Below are 24,375 nucleotides of genomic sequence, written 5' to 3' on the forward strand. Positions count from 1 at the left end.
GTCCAGGAGTTTACAGCACAGTTATCTAATTATTTGAAGCCACTTTGTTGTTTTAAACAGCAGACATAAATCAGGATGGCCACAAAGGTCGCTGGCAACCTCACAATATGGGTGAGACCAAAACCATGGATGTAATCCAAGGTGGTGGTGTACAGAAGCACATTTAAAGCTAACACTTAGTGTTAAGTTGCACAGAGTGTTATGTCGAGTGTTATGTTATTTCTCTTGAAATTAAAACAGGCTGGCTAGTCTTCTGGTAAATTCCTCTTTTTCATGGTTAATTGGATTTGTCCCCCAAATACTGTTTCCTTGCTCAGTTTCCACTCACACAGAAGAAAAGGGCAGGCAGGTGCATTTGAATACCTGGGAATTATATTCACTTTATTACTTCTGATGAATAGAATTTTACTCCACATGTGAGTACTTGAATGGCACTGTTCAGTGCTGTTCAAAATCTGATTCTTTTCTTTCTAGTGAGAACGAGCTGCCAATTTTAATGACAGATTCTGATAAACATAATGATTTTCACCTCTGTGGCTCCAGATTCTGGTGAAGGAAATACTGAAAATAATGATGCGCTAGGGTAATTTAAAATGAAATTCATGCCAGATGCAGCAGAAGGTGCAAATGACTCACCACGACCAATGAGGGTGCAAGACTTTCCCTCGCCAACGTGAGCACGGGCTCTCCTGTTACACACGCAGCTGCAGTCACCTTGCAGGAATGCTGGTAGGTGCAGCACTCTGCAGCAGCCTGGGCTCTGCCTGCTCACCGCCTCACCGGTCATTCTGGTGAGCTCTTCTCAGGAGGCAGGATCTCAGCAGCCACTCGCTGTTTGTGGGGTACAAGAGTCACCACCCATGAAGCCTAGTAATTTTTCTTAAGCACTAATATACCTCAAAAAAGAGTACCCGGAGGAGGATGTACTATGTACAGACATACTATATACCACCATATTTCTGACTGAAGAAAAAGATGGGCTGTGAAGGTTACAGCAGTCCGTTGGGAGGAAGGGGATGCAGGAGCTCACTGTGTGTCTTCAGCCCCCAAACCAGGATCCCAGTTAATGGCACCAGCTTTGCTAGATGGTGATCCCCAGCCCCTCCTGCCTTTGAGTACCCTCATCCATACCACATCTACAATACTTCCACCCATTGCTCTCAGTTCCCCCAGTCTTTGGACCTGCTTTCCTCCACATCCTTTACCCCACTTGTCCAAACCCATTTCAAAACCTCTCCCTTCTCTATAGCGCTGCCTTTCTTCTCACAAAATAAAAATAATCCAGCCTTCCACACCAGAGCATCCCCTCCCTGACCCAACAACCCTGGGCTATACATCCGTCCTGGACCTTCCCTTTCTGCCTGCCTGGAATCACCCCAGAGCTGCTTTCTCAGAACCCTTGGGCACTCCCAGCGCTGCCCCTGCCTTTTGGCCCACTCCCCAGGGTCAGGTCCCCCAATGCCAGCCACCTCTCGGTTCCCTTTGGCCTCTGCAATAATCCGAGCTCATTCCTGGCACAAGCTCCTTGGGTATCCCCTCCTTGGGTGCACTTTGTGAAAACCCTGACTCCTGCTTTTCAGATGGGAGGATTTCAAAACATACCACAGCTCACAGCTGTGAGAGCAGCAAAAGAGGTCTTGGCTGAGGGAAAGCAACCAGGTGTTGGCTTTTACAAAGCAGTGCACCACATAGCACTGTTATGTGGGGTACTGGAGAGGATTGAGGAAGAGAAAAGAGAAGAAAGGTGGGCAGTTATGGGAATTCGCAAGAAAGAATCTACTTTGATGTTAATGACCTGAGTCAAAATACAAGGAGGCTGAACTTCCCAGAAAGGAAGTTCACTAACAAGGAACCACAGATAACCTTCAGAAGCTAAACTGAAAACTCTGGAGAAGGTAGGATTAATTCTCAGGAAAAAAAATTGTACAAATTATACTTAGTGTCAGAGAGAGAAATAAAGCAAAAGTCAGAGAGCATCTTGAAATGAAAAGGTATTAAACAGAAATTATAGGAAGCAATTAGAAAACATCAGGCTGGAAAGCAAAAAAAAAGCAAAGAGTGGAGTAAATTTTAAACCTGGGGCATTGGGATTTGTTCACACAGAGAAAGGTCAGATGGGGACAATCTTCAGCAGTATTATGGAAGAAGCCAATAAGGAGTTAGCTGGGACTAGCACAGAGGGAGTACAATAAATTAAAAAAAAAAAAGAAAGAAAGAAAGGAAAAGGACTGTGAACTGGAGGAAAGAAGACAGGCTAGAAATGAAAGAGGAAAGAAAGAAGCAACAGAATAAATACTGCATGGGATAAAGCAGAAAAAAGTACAGAACAGCCTATTCTAGCACAGCTCATAGGAACCTGCAAATCTCCCAAATCTGCTTTATTAATTGCCAGTGCCAAGTTTAAAGCCATGTGGGTACAGAACTTTTCACATGGAGAGGCAACTATCTGTGCAGGTTCAAAATGGACCAAGGAAAGCATTTTGTTAATGAGAAAGGATGTACCAAAACTATGAGCCCAGAGGAGTCAAATGACATCTGACAGTTTCAAATATAAAATATTCTAGGGCAACTGAACTCTAGATGCTGCTGATCTAAAAGCTACTAGACATTGCTGCTGCTGTTATTTTAACAAGGGCATAGCTTCATCCAGCTCAGTTCATCCTTCCAAAGATGCTAATTCTTTGAAGGAACAGTAGGCACATTAGAAAATGTATTAAAAGCAAATATGTCATTGTCTCCCTTCCATTCAGCATATTTACACACATACCCTTTTAAATAAAACCCCCAGTCATTCCTGAGTCCTCTTGCATATGAACTGAAAGCAACAAAAATTCAATTTTTAGGCTGTCAAGCGATGGAGGCAAGAGCCCAGGTAAAGTATGTTAACGTAAGTCCCAAGAACTTTCATGTGAAGGCCTAACAAAGATCCAAGTTTTGCAGGCATGGGTCATCAATAATCAGGCAGCTTAACAAGAGGTCCAAACAGTCTTGTTGGTCTGCTGTAAGATTAACGATCTTTGAGACAACAAAAAGTAATGGGTTCAGTTCTTCCAGGGATGAATGGAGCCCCTCTTGATACGGTGCAAAAAGCAAAGCAAAAATACCAAACTAGAAAAGAGCATCTGCGCTGAGTTCTCAGTGACTGCAATGGCTGAGTCACAGCGGGTTCTTGGACATGCAGGGGAGTTTTAGCAGGAAACCGCCTACCCCTTTATTTACAGCTCCACTTCAACTATGCCACTCGACTCAGCTCAGTAGATGATTTTTATCACTCTAGATGATGTGGATGCATTTGCACAGAGACACTTTCCAAAAGGCCCCCTATGTTTAGCATCAGTTTTTCATGAGGTTTCTATATATTCACTTCAGATGGAAGAAATACTGTCCCTTCTACGCTTCTACCACCAGTACAAAAGCACCTTTTCTCTATCTACTCTGATTTGTTTGAGTCATACCTGACCTGCATGCATGGTTTGCATTGCTGAACTGCATCTGTTTAGAGACTAACATGCTGTCATTGTATACCTTACAAGCACAGGCAGCTACAATAGCACAAAAGCACATATCTTCAAAATCTGGACAACTGGTGTTTCATCATTAGCCTTAAGTAAGACAGGAGCTCAAAGATCCAGAAAAGGTGCAGGGAACCACAGTTCTGCCAGCCTGTCCTCCCTCAACTCGGTGATCTCTGCATCCAGCACCTGGAGAGAGTCCTGCTCTTCCACGTACAGCACATTATCTCTCTGGCAATTAACATAATTAAAAGACCAGTAAGTTTGTATCAAAAAAACATTCTGGAATACTAGCAAGGTTTCTTTTTATATCTTTCTTCTTTGTAAAATACACAATTACCTATAGAAAACTCTTTTAAAAAAGTAATTGTTTGCAAATTCCATCCCTTAAAATTTAGACAGGGCCTTCCTTGTCTTTTCCTGCAAATTCCGCCCTAGTTTTGTGAAAGAGTTAAGATCACACATTCCACCAGCACCCCTGCGTCATTCAGTGCACAAATGTGTGAGTAGGCAGATTTCGGGTTCCATGTGCAAATGTAGATCTGATATTGCCCAGTTTTTCAGTTCTTGGCTTTGTAAACCACATCACATCAGCGCAGAATGCACGCCAGTGTGCAAGACGGGAGGAAGGCTGTGGTATGTGCTGCACTGAAATGCAAACTGCTAATGAGGAGACAGAAGAGGAAATGGCGTAATGATTCTCTGGAACAGTGATGGGGTCTCTGCACCCTCCTGACGGCACCAAAATCTCGTTTTCAGAGGGGAATGACTGCTGAATCCCCAGTGATGAAGACTTGTCTCCATTTGTGGAGTGCTCCTTGGCATAAACCCCGTGGAGTACAATGCCACACCACCAACCCTCCCAAATCTGCTTCTTCCTGTGCAAGCATGACATCCTATTTCGCCAGCCCTGAAAAGGGGGGCTGGGAGGATATAAGGGAAGAGACATAACGGTAAGAAAATACTTCAGTTGGACCCATTTCTCTCTGCATATACCAGTATACAGAAAAGTTTATGCAAATTAGAATCAGCCACAGGACTTCTGGGAAGTTGCTAGTGACACTCCCCTGTGTCTCAAAGTTAAGTGAAGTTAAGAGAGGAAAGTCTCTTAAAGCGGTTTCTAAATAGCCAGTAAAAATATCCAGTTCCGTCCACCAGCAATGGCTTTGGCAAGCTATGCTGGCAGCTTTGGGCACTCAGGATCACTTTTTCTTTTTTGTGCTGCACAAAACTCTGCTTGGGGCTCATTTTTTAAAACCAGATTCGCCTTAGCCCTGCCTTTCAAGTACACATTTGAGAGATCATCATATGCAGAGCAGAGAAAGGATGCTGAATGAATCACAAAAGATGATGGCAAAGATTCGCAGGCTGTACCGTTCTTGGTATTTTATGCAGCATGTCTGTCACATGAAGAGGATTCATATGTGATCTGAAACAGCTCAGTGAGCGCAACACTGTAAAAACCAAGGGGTTTACCTCTCCAGTCCCAAGTCTAGTGTTTCCCTCTCCCCACCAAATCACACTCCTCCTACCCTTCTACCACCACCACAACCACAAGTTGGCACAAAACAAACAGAAAATAACCACATTCAGATCTGCCTGCCACCTGCTAGTGGAAACTGGGAATTCACTGGAATTCAGGGAACTGGAGGCAGGTCACATGCATTACACTTGATACCGCAATTTATCTGCACAGTTGATATTTTAGAGTTTCATGTATGTTGTTCAGTTTCCCTGAAATTAGCCTTTAGGAAAAAAAAAAAAAAAACATACCAAACCAAACCCACAGTCTTTCAGGGGGATCAGAAACCAATTTCAGGAAACACTACTGACTTTGATGGTAAATGCAGCCACTGAGAGTAAATGTATTCTTGCGTGTGTGTGTGTGTGTGTGTGTGTGTGTGTGTGTGTGTCTGAGAGAGAGAGAGACACAGTTTCTTACTGAGTTTCATACAGAAAGGACGAAAAGCATAGAATGCTATGTAATTTACTGCTGGAATACCACATTGCTATATATCGCAGACTTATCAGTGGTGAGCTATTTTTAGTGCGGCCCATGAGCAAGCATGAAATTAGGTCATTTTTTTTCCCAATGCTTGAACCAGGCAAGCTGCTTTTTCCAGCCCTGACACTTGGAACCCTCCAGTGCAGGGATCCCTCAGCATTGCTCCACCAGCACAGGGCACAGCCTCACCCTGGGCTTCCCCAGTCTGCAGCCCAATGGTCAGGGACACTAAGAAAGTAAGGATAAAATATGTGAGGAATAAAAAGCCAGAATGAAGGGAGGAAAACGGAGGGAGTTAGGTGGTAACCTTTTAGCTAATTCAAAATTTGGAACACAAAGGTATTTAGAAGTGAGCTTCAAATATCTTTGGTTTTCATCTCTTTAAAAATAAGCTATTTTTAGCAGTAAAGCTAACGTCTGGACACGCTGCTTTATTCTGGGGTCAAGTCTGCTCTTCCATTTTGCTAAAAAAATCTACTTGGAGATCTTTGTCCAACTGCCACTACCAGCATTCTGGATGCAGAAGTCAAGTCTAACGTGAAGTCATGTTTGCATCCTTCCATGGCCACAGCATATCCATCACAACCTTGTTAAAGAACCAGCCCATACTACAGAACAAAATGTTCACCTTGCTGAACAAAGAAAAAAATTCCTGAGAAACATCCTAAGGTCACAGACATTGTACTATTGTTACTGTGTTTATATATACTATAACTGGAAATTGTCTGAAGGGCTCTGGTGGAGCTCCTCCCAAGCCCTTAGCAAAGAAATCTAAACTCACAAAAGACTTCCTCCTGACCAAAGCATGTACTGTAAGTATGGACTTGGGAAGATACTGGAGCATTTTTAATGTACCCAGAAACTCTGGGTCTCTGGCAGGCCTCTGAAGCTAGGCAAACCTCTCAGGATGTGCAGGACCTTGTCTGTAAGTGCGTGCTCCACCTTTGCCATGTGTAAGTCACAGCACTCTATAAGCACTAGTAAGGGACTGACTAACTGGAAAATCCATACTCCCTGTTAGTATTTTACCTTTTCCTTATAGACGCAGGGAGAGAGGATGTAAAGCTATTTATATGGGAAATCATGACAGAGGACACAGTATTTAAATGCACATTCATCAGTGTATTGGTATTTCTTGGTAGTATTGTAGCAAGTACTTAATTGTGTTTGTTTGCTTATACAACTCCTTGAGGGAAATAGCCCCAACACTTGACAGTTGAAGAATTATATCTGCTTTTTCTTGACAAGTTATCACCCAGCTAATATGATTTTTTAAACTGGTGATTAGAGAAATCTAACTACGGAACTTCAGCTTAGATATAGCATAGAATCACAGAATGATTTGGGTTGGAAGGGACCTTAAAGACATCGAGTTCCAATCCCCCTGCCATGGGCAGGGACACCTCCCACTAGACCAGGCTGCTTACATATCTACTAAATGAGCAATCACCTGAAGGCTGCATTCATTTATGTTGGATGGGGCTGTAATATCAGGAATATACAGATCATTCTGTTTAGAAGTAAACCCAGAATTTCATGGACATAGTTTTGGTACTACTGCAGAAACTGAGAGGTTACTCAGGCCATCCTCCAAGTCGTGGTATGAGACAGAGCCAGAATAGGACAGCTGGAGCAAAGAATGAGAGAGAAGTACAAATTTAAACTGCTTGCATATAAGAATAGCTCCAGCTACCTTAGCAAAAGGTTTTTCTGTGAGTAAAGTTGTATTAGAATGACTTGTGGTCTGAGGTCATCACATGTCACTACTCATACATTCAGTAAGTTTTTGAAGGTCACCTTGGCAAGCCCAATTCAATTTTTGTGTGTGACTAAGTCTAATGCTTCCTCTAGACTCATTATCAGACATTTTCCCAGTATTTTGATGTTACTATGAACTGAAATAAATCTGCAATTGAAACACTGCATAGCATTTCTTTCCAGTTTAAGAAAACTGATAATAGGACTTCTCACAGTGTCAGAGGACAAAGCTGTTCTTAAAAAGTGAGTCACCACATATGTCAAACCTCTGAAAAAGAGCAATTCAGTGACATGTCTCCAGAACTCCAGAAGGAAATCCTCCAGGCTAGGCACGCTTCCCACTTTCATATTTCCAATTACCTAATTTGCTGACAGGGGACATCAAGGCCTGCGTGCTAAGCTACACTAATTTTACATAATATAATATTTCTTCTTAATTAATCCAAAAGCATGTGTGGTGAGGTCTGTATCTAACTAATATAGATCTTTCTAATATTAGAGAATGCTTCATTAATATTGTTGGATGATGTTTCTAATTTACCACTTTAATGACAAATGCTAAAAATTCTACATTTAAAGGACTTCTATCTTGTGCCAGAAATTGCCAGCTTAGTCTTCTGATTCCTAGAAATTCTGCTGGAGTTGGAATATGGTGAAGCTAATCTATTCTGAACACATCTTGTTGAGTTCAAATGTAAAACTGGCTGAGGTTTGCAATAAATCTGGAGAGAGAGAATGTCTGAAGAAAAAAAATACATTTTTTTTTTTCCACAAGAGCAATTATGGTGGGGTTTTTATTTCCTGTTCCTTTTCTTGGCCAATGAGGAATTAATATTTGTATTCTGAAGCAGACTGCTGAGCCACCTGTCAGGACCCATCCTTTCTCCAAGGACAGGGGAGGAACAGAAATATGGCTAATTTCTCAATACTTTGAAAAGTGAGAAATTAAAATTCATATTAGCTATTTCTTGCCTAGCTCTTTGCAGACATATATTGCATAACTAACTAAGGCCATAAGACAATAATAAAATCTATATAGGATCTATCTGTACAGTAGAATAAGAGATACACATTCACTAGTTTATATTTATTTGGTATAGGAGTTGTTAGATACAGCAGGACCCTAATATATTCCATCATCATAAGAGTTTGGGTGGTTTATGATTTTGAGATTACACTACAGCTGTAAAAAAGATCTGTCAATTAAGACAGATTACAATCACAGTAGGAATATGGAGGTCAGCATAGCATGCAGTAGGGAAGCCCACAAAAGATGTTTTCTGAAAGCTGAGTATTAATAGCGATTTATTCAGATCCAGGCTTGATGACTTCAGGTATTAAAAATCCAACCAAATAATCTGAAAATGTCTCAGTGCGTTGTGAAAGAAATATGATTGCCCATCTGGATCTGGATGAGAAACTGCAAGATACTGCTATGCCATCACCTTCTGATTTCTCAGCTTCCTATGTGTTACTTGCCTCCTAAAACAGCACTGTATCGGCCTTTGTTCACTTTAAGAATAAGGCCACTTTTTTCCTTTTAATTTCGACTATTGAGTCTCCCTACATTCAAGGAGACAGGACTTTGGGTCCATTTGACTATATTAAGAATTAATTTTAATCAGTTTCTGTGGACTGAAAACCAAAGGCGAGGAAACATTTGAGTCATTTGCTCCACCTCACCCCAACCATAAAAATCTCCTCATGTGCTGATTATGCCCATGAATGAAGTGCATCAGAAACTGATTCCACAACGTTTGAATTACTTCAGCAGAAGCTCGGCATTTGCATGTGGTTTGAATAGATGGAATCATGGGAGCACCAGAAAAGGCATCAACACCGTTCACCTGCAGCAGCAAATACAAATCTGTAGTCACATAAACCGTGCAGGACACAATCTAAACAGGCATTGAAAACAAAAAGAAGTGGTAGAAAATGACTGTAAGAATGGGAAACTATAAGAGGAGGGTAAAGATACCATTAAAATAGTAATACAGAGTCACTGTAGGCCTTTTTGAATTATGAATTGGTGTTTTGCTTGGTGTACTCAAGGTTCCCACTCAAAAATAAATTTTCCCCAGAGCTTATGACCTCTCCTGTGCTGTCTTCACAGTCAGCATCTCCTTCCCATATTACTTGGATATATCACTGCCTGAGGACTCTAACTGCATGTACAAAGAGTAATCTTGGCTCCAAAACCCGCAGCACAGTTCAGTGCCATAGCCGATTTTTCTGTGCCATGTTACCACTCTCTTTTCATGGGCTTGGGATCTGAAAAGACATGAGAACAGGGAACTGGAGAAACAAAGAACATGGCTTCAACAGCAAGGGAGAGAGCTGCCAGGGCAGCAAGGGAGGTAATGGAAAGGCAGCAGAGGTCTGTACTGGATTCATGTGGAAAGGATCACTCAGGTATTGCAGTAGCCAGACTGAAGTAAAATTAGCAACTGGCTCTGAAATTCAAGGTCTGTGTTCCTCCAGCCAGCACTGAAACCGCTGTAGTCCAGTAAGTGTAGCTTGAAGCCAAACCACCTTCATATGGTTCTGCTTTAAAATACTCAGTTCAGTATTTAGAGCAGCAGTTCCCCTGTATGAATGGCAGCCCGCTACCTGTCCCTGTCAGTGCAATCAGCACCAACGCTATTTTTAGGGATCCAGCACACATATGCACACACAACCAAGCAACACAAATCTCTCATTGATATGAAAAAAACCACCAGAAAGCAGGCTGCCCTTTCGCAACACATTCACCAACAATTTGAGGCTTTCCTTCTTTTTCTTTTTTTTTTTTTTTTCACTCAACTAATTACCAAGAACTACTGAAATGTAGGAAACCCAAACCACATTTTTGTCTGGTTAACTGTTCAGCATTTGAATTCATAAGACTAATGCGAATCTTGATCTGACTTAGTTAATATCAGCAGAAGAACTTTCACTGAACATCAGACAGGGTCCATTTAGACTGGGCTCAAGGAAACCATCGTGAACTGCCCCAGAAGGAACTAACATAATTTAAAATAAACAATTCCAGAATAGCCAGCTTAGAAATAAATCTTCCTCATAGCCTCAGACAATTTATTATTATTTGAAGTATAACAGTTTATCTCTCTTACAGAGATATACTTCAGACAATTTGGACTATTCAAAGGAACTTACGGGAGGGAGAGGCTCAACTCTTACTCCGTTTTAGTACACAGTTAAGCTTAATTCACTCAACTTCCAAAAACCACAGCTTTTCATCCTAGCCAGTAGACGTGCACTTTCTCACAACTAATATTCACAGTGATCCTTTCTAGAAGACAAACCCACTAATTTCTATCATAGATCCTAGCTGGATGGGATCTGATTTGTGTATTATCTGCGGAACAGCATGAATTCCAGTTCAGGCAGAAATTATTAGTTCTGTACTGGCTAGCCCTTGTATAGGCATAGGGATGATGCTTATCAAGGCTTGATAACAAATTGGTGGCATCTCACAATGTATTTTGTTCTTGGCATAATGACTTGTGTATGCTGTGACAACTGTGCCATACACATATCGTTCTTCAGTGATATCTAGCATTATAATTAATAGCAGTGGAGCGTGAGTTATTTTTATAGCCATTTTACCTGGAAGTAAATGAGTAAAAGGATAACAGGATGAACTATATTCATCAGACTCACTTTATTATGTCTTAATTTAGAAAATGATAGTAAGGATACTATAGAAATGGAGATGTATAAGGAAATGTCTAGTCACAGTAGTTACATCTTTTGGGCATGTCCTATTTAAATACGTCAAACTCTGACCTTAATACCTAGTTAAGATGGGTGGCGGAGGTTCACACTTCTCTCAGTGCTGCTGGTTTCAGTGCATCTGAAAGCAGACTCAGAAACAGTGTGGTGTCTAATTTACTTGCAAAATCAAAGAATTCCGATTTCAGGGGTTTCATTTAAATGAAAATTCAGATTCTGGAGAAGAAAACAAAACCCACTAAAACAGGAAGGATGGTATTGTGGTTAAGTTTCTAGTATGGGGCTCTGAAGACCTGAATTATCTTCCATTCCTAGCCCTTCTGCAGACTGTCTCACTCTGTGAGTTTAAGCAAATCACTGAATCTCTTGGTGCTTCAGTTCCCCTTTTCTAAAGATGATGTTGCTGATTTGTTCAGTTTAGATAGAGTGCTTTATTCTAAGACCTATCATTTACCATAACAGCACAAGAGAGGGTCTAACCTCAAAATACTAACAAAATATAATAATAGTAAAATTTGTGACCCTATTTACTTTTGAACTGTTCTTACAAGAAAACAGCAATTTATTAGGCTTGGAAAAATATTCTGATTACTCATTGACAAGTGTCTTCATAACAGTAACACAATTGAGTTGATTTAACATTCCCACATTAATTCCCACAGTGATCACCCACTTACTATACCAAATTCCAAACAACATGCTAGTCCACAGACGTGAGACGTGTTGGCCTGCCAATTAATCCAGCTTCATAACAGAATCAGTGTCTGCTTCTGTTCTCAAAAATTAGGAACAAAGCTGAAATGGGGAGTGTCTGCTGATTTTCTAAGCCTTTCAAGTGTTTTGATACACCACCCCCCCCCCCCCCCCCCCCCCCCCCCCCCCAAGGACTGTCCCTGCAGGTGGAATGAATTCAGTAGGGTGTGGAGTGCCCCATAAGGGAGCTTATACTGGGGAATACCACACATGATACCACAACCTCCTCCCTCTTGGTGGTTTCACAGGGTGAGGAAAAGCTTGGAGCATAAAGAAAGAAAGCTCTGCGTGCACTGCACTGCTGCTAGTAGTGCTGAGTATGGTTTTTGAAAAACAAACTAACAAACAGGCAAATGTCTCATGTATCCCCAACAGATACAGTGCTCTCCTAGCTTCAAAACCATCTTCAGAACCATATTTTTTTCCTTGCTGCCTCCTGCAGACCTTTCCTGGCATCCATATTCCCAGTGCTTTCTGAACAGATTCCCTCTAGCCTTTGCCTTGTTTCTAGCCAGTAAAGCCATGATTCCGCTGCACAAATGCTTAGCGATTCCTCTTAATCTTCTGTCATTTTCCAAGCCAATGTTTGCAAAATAGGGGTAAGAACTTTAATTTTTAACGAAAGCTGAGTTTGTTCTTTATCCTAGCCTTTGGAGATTCACTGATACGACCCTTCAGATCAAAAGTGTTTACTTCCCTGCCCCGAGAAACAAGGGAGAAGGGGGTATGGGATAATGTCTCCCAGTAATTTTCTTTCCCCCCAGACTTTGCCTTTCTTTTCTGAGACCATCAGCAGGGAAGAAAGGGAAGACAATTTTTTTTTCCAAGCAAAATGGTACTTTGTGAACAGGAGAAAAAAAGGCATTTCACAAGGAAGGCTTTACTTACCAAACAGACTCTTAAGTCTAATTCACCTCGCAGTAAGCAGAAAGTGCCCATTAAGCTGAGTGACAGAGCACAGATCTGAATGTGCCTTCAGCTGCAGACTTTTCTAGAGACCTTTCTACGTGTGCTCTGCCCAGCAGCTCTGCATCGGCTCCAAATTTATGCACTGCCCTCTACTGGGTAGAGTAACCGCATTGTACCCATTCCTGCTGGCGTGGAGCTCTTTCCAAGGCCCAGATTACTGGCACTTTAAGTAGAGGGAGAGGAGGTAAGAAAGGGTACAGAAGGCTGGGAACAGGGGGTTGCAAAAGGAAACATGAGTGGGTAAAATTGAAGATATCCCAAGAAAGCTCAACTTGTGGGACCCTCAAGTCTAAAACCCCAGCTCTTCCTGTCACAAAATCTTCACTCACTGTACAAGTCTCCTTCACGTATTATGACAGATGCCCGCTTTGCCTGGGCAAGCCTTTTTAAGGCACCTTATGGAGCACCCCAGACCACTCTCATTGTGATTCATGTAGAGATGGTATCCAACTCCATAAGTAGCAGCCTGATGCACCTGGCTTTTGGTGTCCAAGCTGGCAGGCTCACTCCATTGCTCTCCTCAGCAACTGGGAGCTCACCTGCCCACTCGAGCCCTGCCAAACTCTGAAGCTTTGCAACTAAATATTATTACCACATTCCTGCTCAATGAAGAAGACTTTTTGGACAGACACTTTGTCAGCTGCGATACTCAGTACGTGCCAGACAGACTGCACGCACACCTAGAGGATCTTTCTTTCCCCAGTGATCTTACAAAACTAAAAACGACATGAGAGCGGAACAGCTTTTCTGGCACACCTACAGCAACCTGCAGCCAACCTCCATCTCATCTGAGAAATACTCACACCACTGTGCTGCATTACAGCTGTGCCGTGCTCCACTCCTTAAAGCCACAGTGATGGCAGGAGCACACGGTGCAGTAGCAGGAAAGCAAGTAGCTCAGCTGGGTGCCTCGGGGATAGGTCAGGATCTGAGCTGTACTTCTGGCTCTGATTTACCTTATTGTGATGCAGTTAAGTATTTCAATTCTCTTTCCCTTGGAGGGGAGGAAGATGACTTTGTCTCCCCGAAGTAGACTTTAAGCTGTTAAGGGCAAGGCCTGGTTGTACTACCGGGCTGAATATGAACAGCGCCTTATACAAAACAGCCATTGAACCTACTCACTGCATGGAACACACTACACCAATGCAGATAGTGGCAAAACATTTCTCACTATTGCATGTTCAAATTCTAAAGTAAGTTTCAGTTCCACCATTCCTTCACGCTTTTGTTTTACGCAGAAAAGCAGCTAAGCTTCCCTTCCCTGCCAAACCTTGGCTGAAGCTCAGTTACTCAGAAATTTTTTGAAAGAGGATTCTGAGCACAAAGCGAAACTCTGTGCCAGGTCTTAAAATTAATGACGAGCTCTGTTTCTCCAAATTCATGACAACTATACTCTCACATGAAAGAATATAAGCAGTAAATTTTGGTGGCTTAAAGCATCATCAGAAATTTTCAGGTTCACTTATTGTATGCTGGCTGCACATCACTGTAAGGCGCTGTATTGCCATCAGGTTAATTCAGTCTGACCACACTGGATTTTGAAAAGAATACTCGGTCTCAAAGCAGGAAATACATTCCCTCAGCTTCCCAAAGGACAACTCACAAGTCCTTGCCAACCACTGTCCCCTTAATCATTTGACAGAAACAGTTCCTTTGCATTGTCACAAAACTGGAAGGAGGAAAACATCCTCTCTCTGCTTATGAGGTGAAGAAGCATTCTGGCTGCAAAACACGTATGTTGTACTGCATGCCCCCCACCACACGTGCTCTGGAGACATTAATGTATTGATTCAAGAGTCAGTGGAATTCTTCACAAAGTTTCTGTATTTTTACACATGCCTATGCAGATGAATTACTGCACAAGGTACATATTAGGGCACTTGGCTTCCACGAAGACAAGGAATAATCAGAAGAAAGACTTCTTAGCCTTTTAAACAGGTGTTGGTTACTACTTTAAGAAAAATCCTCTTTGGAAGAAAGCACACTTTACTGGGGCCTGCTTAAGGGAGGATGTAAGACACTGGTTTGGTACTTGAGGTTTCAAATCTCCCTATGGGTGAGCAGAACAACAGCCAAAGCCTCCTGCACTGGCTGCTGGCAAGTTAATAATACAGCTGGGGATCTGAACAGTTACTTTTAAATCTGATTACCCTGTAGAAAAACCCCAGGGAAATTCTGTTTTGAGAACTCGAATCCCAGTGTGGCATCTGCACAGTCCTTTCAGTGGAAGGATCACAGACTTATCTGAATGCTTTTCTCACTTTAAAGTTATGATTGGTCTAAATTTGATCCCCTTCTGGTACATTTATTTTATACTTTAAGTCCTCTCACCTGTTCATTCCATGCTGACCTGTTAGCTTTGAGGAGAGCAGCTATCTTCACGTTAAGACTTCCCACGCTGGCTGCTTGCCTGCTTTTCTTGCCTTTCCCCCCCACGTTTTGAGCTAGCTGCCAGGTCAGAGCCTTGTTCATCACGTACCTCTAAGGTCCCCTCGCCTCCCTCCGGCCTCGGAGCACTCCTGTGCTCGGGCTCCCCGGGCAACACCTCCTGCCGGGCCGGCCTGACCCTGCACCCGCCGCCTGCCGCTACCCAGGGGCACCTTCTGCACCACCGCTTCACCGCGGCTGTCCAAAATAAAAAATATTTTTTTTTTTAAAAAAAAGAGTAAAACCGCTTTAGTCGGACAGAAGAGACGGGGTCACCCAAGGCCGGAGACCAGCACCGGCGGCGGAGCGGGGCCGGGAGCCCGCGGGGGCGTACGCGGCAGCCGCACCGCCGGGGCTCCGAAGCAGCTCCGGCTCCGGGCGCGCTCCGCGGGCACGGCCCGCCATGGCCGGGCTCGGCTCGGCTCAGCTCGGCTCGGGGTGACTCAGTCGGAAAGTGAAAGTGAAGCGGCGGCCACGTGTTTTCGGGGAAGGCAGGGGAGGAGCCGCAGGGCAGAAAAGCGCCGCCGCGTTAAATAGAAAGCAGAGGCGATGAGGGGGCCCAGAGCGCCAGAGCTGCCGCCCGCCCGCCCGCCCCGCGGGAGCCCCGGCTCGCTGCGGCGCCAGGCAGGGCCCCCGCGCGGAGGATGCTCAGCCGGCCGCCGGGGCCAGCACTAGCCGCCGCGCTGCCGGCCCCGGCCCGCCCTGTCCGCAGCCCGCGCGTCGGCTGCGCGCTCCGGGGACGGCCCCCGCCCGCGGCGCCCTGGCGAAGGTAAGGGAGGGTCGCTGTCTGCGGGTCCTCGCCCACCGCGACGTGCCTCGGGACGCTCCGCGCCGCAGCTGGAAGAGGTCGGGGTTCGGAGGCACAGGGGAGCCCTGCCTGTTGTGCAAGAGCGTGGTGGCTTTGGGGGTTTTTGACTTTTTTTGTTGTCGTTGTTCTGTTTTGTTTTGTTGTTTTTTTTTTTTTTTCCCCTCCCTTTTTGGCTCAATGACCGTGCTCAAGACGGAGCGCTCCTGCCTGGGATAAAATAGCGGGAAAAGCAACAAAGCGAACACGCAGTGGTTTGTGCACGGCGCCGCTCTTCTCCACGGTTCGCGCACCGTCGCTACGCGGCAGGGCCCGGAGCAGCCGCCCCCCGGGGCCGGAGCGCAGCGGCCAGACGGGCGCCGCCGCCGGGCCGGGCCGAGCCCCCGCCGCGGGTTCCGTGGGCCGCCCGCCCGCCCGCTCTGCCTTTCGGGCCCTGGAGGCTGGCGTGCCCCGCGTTTGCTCTGTGGCCTTCGGAAAGGCACCGCAAGCTCTTCCTCAGCTGCGGACGGCTTCTGCTAGGGAGCCCAGCGATTTTTAGATCTCGGGCTCAGTGGTTATTTCTCACTAGCGTGTCCTGAAATTTAATTTTTCTTAACTTCAAATATTGGCCCTAATTGGAAAAACTGACATCAGTTTCCTTCTGCTGTGTAAAGAAAGCCCAATGCTACTTTCAGCCCGTTAAGCTATTTGCTAGCGTAAGGATTTTACAACCCTCTTTGCTGTTTCAGGAGGTAATATGACCTAAATGAAACCAAACATCGAGTTGTTAAATTAGCACAGACAGGAATCCAGCTGCATACTTTCTTTGAAATCCTCATTAGCATGTTACCATGAACTGTAAGATGGCCGAGGGATTCATTTCTGAGAATACTTCAAGGTTTCTCAACAAGCTGCTGCTGCAGATCTATATCTGACTAAAGGGATAAATCCTAAAATCTATGCTTGCCAGTAAGGTCAAGGCAGCCAGCAGACATGTATCGAACCACCCTGTCAGAGGTAGACATTTCAGGCCAAACTCATTCCTGGTGCGGCACTGCTAATTCCTTTGAAGCAACACGAGGGATGAATTTAGTCCCTCATGCTGAAAGATATATCAATAGGAAGCAATTTAGATTGGGCCACTTAAAGTGCATGTAATACAAAAAAGAGAGAGAGAGACTGAGGAGTAATGCTTTAAGGGTTCACGGAGGTTGATTTGTGTAAGCTAGTGAGACTGTAGCATTGCTGTCCCAAGGGAAGGCTAGGGGAATGGGAAATTGCCTTTTATGGCTGAGCCTCAGGTTAACAGGAGAGGAAAGTAGTTTTAGGATTCCTGTGTAAATTGGCAGTGCTACAGGCTGCCCTTCCAAGTTACGCTTCAGTCATACAATGGCACCTATTCACCTCACCCTCTTCCAGATTATCTGGAGATACACCCAGCTGCAGAGTTTACATTTCCTTCACCCACTTTCGCTTTTTCACATAATGCACTAAATAATGATGTTGTCAGAGTTCCAGCATCTCAGTTGGGACTGGGGAGGGGAAAGAGGGAGGTGCAGAGAAATTGGTAACTCAGTTGTAAAACCTTGCTGTTTTGTTGAGAATCTGATGGAGGGAGTGTACCAAGACGGCTTCTCATTGAGAGGTTCCGGGGGAAACTGCATTATCTTCTGTAGCTGTTAATGATCCTTGCTAAATATTTTTGGAGCTTTGGACTTTGCCATAGTGATAGACTGCTAATCTTGTCAGAAAGAGAGCAGTTGTTTGTCCAGTGTAAATTGGCAAATGAATATTTTATTATTTTATAATGGGTGGGAGGCATATGAATGGAAGACTTGGTCATTCAGAGATTGCAGCCGCTTTTCTCTGGGGATCTCACATTGTGTCTCTCTCTGGCATTTCAGAAGAGCTGCTGGAAAGCCGCCCTGCCGTAGCCGCTGACGCTATGGAAGACCGCATCCGCTGGCCTAGGCTGTAGGATGGTAGCGCACAGCAAGGTCTCAGCAGATAACGCAGTTGCAGCAGACCCGAGATGTCTCCTTGACTCTCCAGCACGGGAGCGTTCCCAGGCTCGAGGCTACCACGGCCCAGGCCGGCCCAGCACTGTGCAGGCACAGAGCAACACGCACTTCCGAACCTTTCGCTCGCAAGCGGATTTTAGCAGCATCACTCGAGCAAGCAGCCTGCTGGATGCCTGTGGCTTCTACTGGGGACCCCTGACTGTCGGTGCTGCCCATGAGAAGCTGAAGTCTGAGCCCGAGGGCACCTTCCTCATCAGGGACAGCACACAAAAGAATTGCTTCTTTGCCATCAGTGTTAAGACTGCGACTGGGCCCACCAGCATCCGGATAAACTTTCAGACCGGGCGTTTCAGCCTGGATGGCAGCAAAGAGACTTTTGACTGTCTTTTTAAGCTGCTGGAACATTACTTAAGCTCCCCGAGGAAGGTCCTGGTTACCCCCCTGCGCAAAGTGCGTGTGCAGCCCCTGCAGGAGCTCTGCCGGAAGAGCATTGTGAAGACTTTTGGAAGAGAGAACTTAAACCAGATCCCCCTCAATCCTGTTTTAAAAGACTATCTGAAATCCTTCCCATTTCAGATATAAGTACAGCATTAACTGTATAGGGATGTGCGAGATATGTGTAAAGAAATCCAGCTTCCTGGGTTTTTAAACATGTTTGACAGTGAGCAAACTTATTTTTGTAGCAATTTACTGTATTTTGGGATGGAACTTGAACACTTGACTTCTTATGTTTACAAAAATTGTTTGCACAAACCTGGGGTTTTAAAACCCTGGCATAATGTTTCTGCCAAGCAGAATATTTTTTTATTTTATAATATTTTTAATGATGTTAACATAATAAACTTTATTGTGAAAGTTTTTAAAAAAAAGTAGTAGCATTTCTGGTTTTACTTTTAAAGGCTCTGGTACCTGTCCTGCTGACAAACTTTAACTGCTAATCGAGTGTGTAAGTGCAGAAAGGTCTCCGTGTGGTCCTGCTCCTTGCCCTACTAAACTAGCCTGTTCTAGTGCTAGTCCAGCAGACAGAGGATTTCTGTCCCAAAAAGCCTAAAATAGAAAGATGCAAGTAGAAAATGCACTCGGGATGAATCTGCCCAGGAAGCTAGTTTTTTTCTAAATCCATGAGAGCAGGAACAGTGTGTTAAGACTTCAGCAGTGCATAGTTTTTGAAAGTGAATAGAACCCTTGGCTGAGCTAATTGCACCAACTCTGGTTTGCCTTATTTTTATTAAAAGCTACAAGGCTCTAACAAGAAGAGGTTGCTGTCTGACATATCCAAACCACATGAATGTTGGCAGGGAAAAATAAAACTGTCCAGAAACGCCACTCACACACACTTTAAAAGGCCATGAACACTGTATCATTATGACACACTGGGGGAAGGATAGCTTAGTTCTCTCTTTAAATTGGCATACACAAAATGGCAAAGGTGCGGATGTCTTTTAGACTTCAAAAAGGTGTTTCTGGTCCTAATTCCTGGTGATCTACAAAGCACAGACTTGATATTTTAGAGAATCTATGACTTAGCTCCATGACAGGATCCAGAGAGCACAAGGCAATAGATTTGCAGCTGTAATTTCTGGTGGCTAAACTGCATTCAGAGAAAGTTAAAATACATTGGACTGTTTTGTAATACTATTTGTAGGAAATCGGTGAAGGCACCACTGGGTTTCTATCTGCTCATAAAATGCAAAATCAGTGCCCCAGAGAGGTGTAACTGTGAATGACTTGAGATGCCTAATTTGGAAAAAATGTCACCTGCATTATGGTAAAGTCATTCTCCCCAGCTCCCCCAAGCATTTCCTGAAATCCATGAAAAGCTGACTTAGAAAACCAGCTGAACCAAATCACTTCAAAGAAGGCGTCTTTCACAGAAATGTACTCTATCAGCACAGACCTACAGTGCTTACAGTAACTGTGAGCAGTAAATGCAGTCATCTTTAGAGTTTGAAAGACAAAAGGTCTCTCCCTCTACTGTAATTCACATTCCTTTTAAAGCTAAAGTCACTTTTAGGAAACATTGAGTACGTGTTATATAGTGTTCTTTACTGAACAGTTTGTTTAATATAATTTACTCTACAAAATCAGCTCTTGCATCATTGATGTTTCTTTGGAATAAATAGGTTTCCTCCTCAAACAAGACTATGGATTACTCGTGGTGCATTGGACATTGGGAAAAAGGGAAAAAGAAAGAACACACAGGCAGTGTCATTTGACCCTTGACTCTGCTGCTTCCCTAAAAATGTTCTTCAGATTGGTCCTGCCCAGCAGCCATCCCTGGCTAAGAGTAGCAGACACCATTTCTGCCTAATTCTACAGCTGGAATTAGTTGCCGAATGGTGCCTCTTCCCACAGCAGCTGCAAGGATATGACCTGGGGAAGTAGTTAATGCTGTTCGATGCAGCAGATAGCAGGGCAGAGCAAGTACCTGAATGTGAACAGCTTTAACTTAAATAGGGGGGGGGAATTTCTTTGTAGGGTGAGGGCTGCCAAACTGGTTTGCTGTCAGCAGATATTGTTATCACTTTCCCTGTTCTCTTTTCCCAGCCCTACACTGTCCTATCTTTTAACCCTTCAGGGCCCAAATTAATGACTCTTGCCTTGCTATATAAATGAGTGTCCATGTGACAGCATTCGTGGTAGAACAAGCACAATGTAGCTTAGAAGGTTCTCTGCTGCCCCTGATAAAAACAAAGCTAGACCTAGATGTACGGTGAGGAGCTTCCCACTGAGAGGCATGGAATGAAAAGCACAAGGATTGAGACAATTTAATTTTCTTAGTGCCAGAAACAAACCTACTTGCTCTCTCCCTTTCATTGCTTTAGAGTAAGTTTAGCAGAAATTACCCATATCCTCCCACATGAAGCACCTAAATCCCTTCATTTTGTCTTTAATATGAAATGCAAACATGGGATAGCTCAGAAAAAAAAAAAAAATCGAAACTATAAATAAGGACAAGATGGTCAGAATTGTATAAAAAGTCTCTTAAGGAAAGAGGAGACAAAGCTGGCTTGTATTTTTAAACTACATATCTTTTCACCTGCTTAATTCTTCTTCCTCTTTCTTCCTTTCCTTCTCTCCCTCTCTCCCCAGCACACAGTACAGTGGCCAGGCAGATCCTCTTTCTAGCAGCTATATATGTAGGTTGCTCCAAAGCAACTAAGAAATCCTAACCACAAGTATGTGTGTTCACAATGTCACTTTGACTTGCTCTCTGTAAGAGCTAATGAAGGGCTCTCTAAAATGTCTGCTTACCTGTGTGCACTGATTTAAGGACTCGGTCACATCCAAGGGACATAGCAGGTGTCTCCTGAAGATTTCTGTAGTAATTCCAGCTGTCAAATCTCTCATCCTCTGTTTAATAAAATACCAGCGAGGTCAAACAGGAAATTTGCTGTATTCTGCACCTAAAGCAATGGAAACACATAACAGTGCAGTGATTTTAACCCTCCCTGCTAAATCGTACGGGAAGAGTGGTGTTTCCAGTCCCTCCCCATCTTGCCCAGCTCTTTCCTCTGACCTTCTCATTCCTGGCTGTGGCTGAAAAGTGAAGTAAACAGTCAATCTGGTAAATAACTAGGGAAGAATTTGAGCCATGCTTAGGAGCCGAGCAAAGCCACATTTTCCAAAGAGACTGCAATATTTATCATTGCTGGGGAAGGGACAGCTTTAAAATAATACCATTTGCAGCATGGCTTCATCACCCATGAGGACCCTGGGGGTCTCTGTCCCACAGAGAGCAGCAGAGTGGGAAATGTGCAGCAGAGTCCTGCTGGGATACCACCCAGCCCTGCTCCAGTGCAATGCTCCTGTGACTGTACAGGCAGCAAGACTGAGGCTTCCTTGCTTTTTAGACTGAAACACACATTTGCTTTCAGACTAGGTTAATCTGCATACCTAGTAAAACACTTGCTAATTAATACACCTAATAGAACTGTAGGTGTTCAGAGAACCTGGTTGATTTAGCTGTGAAGAGTTACTGAATGCTCAGTAGGAGCCTCTTGAATGACAAGCGTAACCTTACCCACTGTAAAGCTGTGGTCACACTAATTCTATTATGATTGAAGTCATTTACAAGAAGCGAGGCTTCAGCTGCAGTCAGCACTGATGCTATTCTCAACAGTTAAGAAAAAAGATGTCCCCTAGGGCAACACACTGACTATATCTAGCAATCAGTACTCTGCACCCAGCTTGTACTTAATCCTGTATTGAACAATATATCCATCTCCTATACCTTCTTCTTCAGATCCAGGGTCAGCACTTTCTGTTGCAATTGGCTGTCATTTAGTCACTGGCTCTCCTTCCACCTCTCCATTCATGGTGCTGACAGCTGTGTGAGCAATACATTTATTCATTAATTCCAGCTTTGAGACAAAGGATGTGTAACAGTGACTTAATTTGGACTCTGCATTGCTTTCTGTGCAGTCAAAGTGTAAGCTGACAACTGCACGTGCAGTAGGTTTCCAGGACGTTTCTCCCCATTGCAAAGAAGTGCTGTTCAAGACTTTTCATTGCCACTGACTTGTCTGTTGTCATACTTCTACATAGTACTCAGATCCTCTCACTGTAGCTGCCTTTTTCCTCCACAGCTGCTTCCCAACATAGCAGCCAAATTTGCTACACCTGGGTCCAATTTGCTGCTTGTGTCACTATGGAATAACAGAAACACAGGCCTGCAGGGAGCATAAAGAAATATCTGTGGCAAAACACTTATCACGTCTTCCATAGAAATTCTCATTAAATGCCTTTTTCTTCCCAACATAATTAATTCCTCTTTAGTTCAATTTTTTGTTACAGGAAAGGGTTATTTGGTTTAATCTCAACAGTATCCTTGTTTACACATGATTCTGAATTCTACAGCCTGTAGCTGTCTATACTGAATACGGTGGGCCAGAACATGCTCAGATTTACAGTGAGATTTTCCACGGGCCGATGCAGAAAGGTGCTGGGATGCCCATGAGGACGCTCTGACCAAGACATCTGTGCACTCACAGTATTGCAGGGGCTCAGGATGTATACGCAGTGGTGTTAGCTCATTGCAACTTGTGCTTCAGATCTAGCGAGCATCGGTGGGACATTAGTTCTGCAAAGCCCCTTTATTTATATTCTACAGCATCTTTGCATGCCATAAAGATTTGAAGGCTAGAAGATCCCAATGCATTAATCTAGTTTGACTTTCTGTATATAATAAAAGGCCTCAGAAGTTTCACCAGGAATTTTCTGCAGTGCAGAAGTTACTCCTGCAAAGCGCATAGTTATGCCTGTTGCTTAAGTGAACATTATCAAAGCCAGTAAGTAAACTTAGCAGAGTTTTTAGGCAGACACCCAATCTCAACTGAAGGACATCAAGCACTAAAGAATTTACTGAGTTCTTCCACGTGCTCTTCCACCAGTTAACACACCGGCTGCATTACAATGCAACTTACTTTTCCAGTCATCAACGTGTCCCACCAGTCACAGGTCTCTTTCCATTTGGGATTACAGTAGCAGCATGGCATTGCAGGTGGAAAGGGAACAAAGCCCTAAAGTAGATGGTAGGACATTGTTTCTCCTTACTTGACAGAACAGGACTGGGCACAAGGCTGGCTTCTTTTATGTAAGGTGAGCTAGTTGCCACCCAGGACTTGCTGAGCTTGGTAACAAGAGAGGAAAGAGGAAAGTCTTGATCATCAGTCTTAGTCAAGCACACTGGGAAAGGGGAGGAATCTGAAGTTGTTATAAATCAAGTTCCTCACTCTTTCAGGAAGCTGAAATGCAGATAGTGAAGAAACTGTAACTATGGTACTAAAAAAGATGTGCACGCCAGACAGACAAAAGACTTGGAAAGATGCACTCAATTGGATAGCTAAGTAGGATAAGTAGTTTAGGCCTTTACTTAAATTCCAAGAGATTTGACAGCATCTATGTGCTCTGTTTTAGTTGCTTTTTGTAGTATAAATTGACATTCAGGCTCTGTCAAAAAAGCAAGCAATTATTTGGCCCTTCCTTATTCTACTGCTAACTGGCCTCCTGATAATCTACTGTGGACTTTGAGTAGCAGAAAAAGAGATCAGTGGTTTCAATTATCAAGACACATAATATGTTCACAGGTGAACATATTAATGATGAGAAAGGAGAAGAATGAACTTAGTAGCAACCAAGAAAAATAGGAAAAAATAGCAAATTTTCAGAGTAGATGGTAGTAAAGGGTGGCTTTACTGTGATGAGTGCTGTGACATTTAGTGATGGTGTCAGCAGAAGCAGAGAATAGGGGATAGGGAGATAGCTTGAGAAGGAAGGCACAAGTGGGATAAAACCTCAAAGTCTGTACTTTCCATGTAGCTATAAAGTCATCCTTTAATTTGGTAACAATGCTCCCAGGTTAAGTCAGGATGGAGTGAAAGTTACCAGTGTACTGGCAGATGAATACCT

The 24,375-nt window shown here is 43.7% G+C and overlaps 2 protein-coding genes across 2 annotated transcripts in view; one reads left to right on the forward strand and one right to left on the reverse strand.

Annotated features, from left to right (window-relative positions):
* CLEC16A (C-type lectin domain containing 16A) overlaps positions 1-24,375 on the reverse strand; it is a 187,666-nt gene that overhangs the window by 14,729 nt on the left and 148,562 nt on the right. The window contains exon 26 of the mRNA XM_086472795.1: positions 4,719-4,745. Within this exon, the coding sequence (XP_086328921.1) occupies positions 4,719-4,745 (27 nt within the window). The remainder of the gene's footprint in view (positions 1-4,718; positions 4,746-24,375) is intronic.
* SOCS1 (suppressor of cytokine signaling 1) lies at positions 15,913-18,582 on the forward strand. The gene is made up of 2 exons (XM_086473180.1): positions 15,913-15,928; positions 17,848-18,582. The coding sequence occupies exon 2, from the start codon at positions 17,923-17,925 to the stop codon at positions 18,544-18,546; it is 624 nt and encodes a 207-aa protein (XP_086329306.1). The 5' UTR covers positions 15,913-15,928; positions 17,848-17,922; the 3' UTR covers positions 18,547-18,582.

The sequence above is a fragment of the Leptosomus discolor genome, chromosome 14 (assembly GCF_034619465.1).
Source record: "Leptosomus discolor isolate bLepDis1 chromosome 14, bLepDis1.hap2, whole genome shotgun sequence".
NCBI classification, from domain to species: Eukaryota; Metazoa; Chordata; class Aves; order Leptosomiformes; family Leptosomidae; genus Leptosomus; species Leptosomus discolor.

Bases quoted from the DNA above. Each gene is read 5' to 3' on its own strand.
- SOCS1 (XM_086473180.1), top strand. From the start codon at position 17,923: ATGGTAGCGCACAGCAAGGTCTCAGCAGATAACGCAGTTGCAGCAGAC.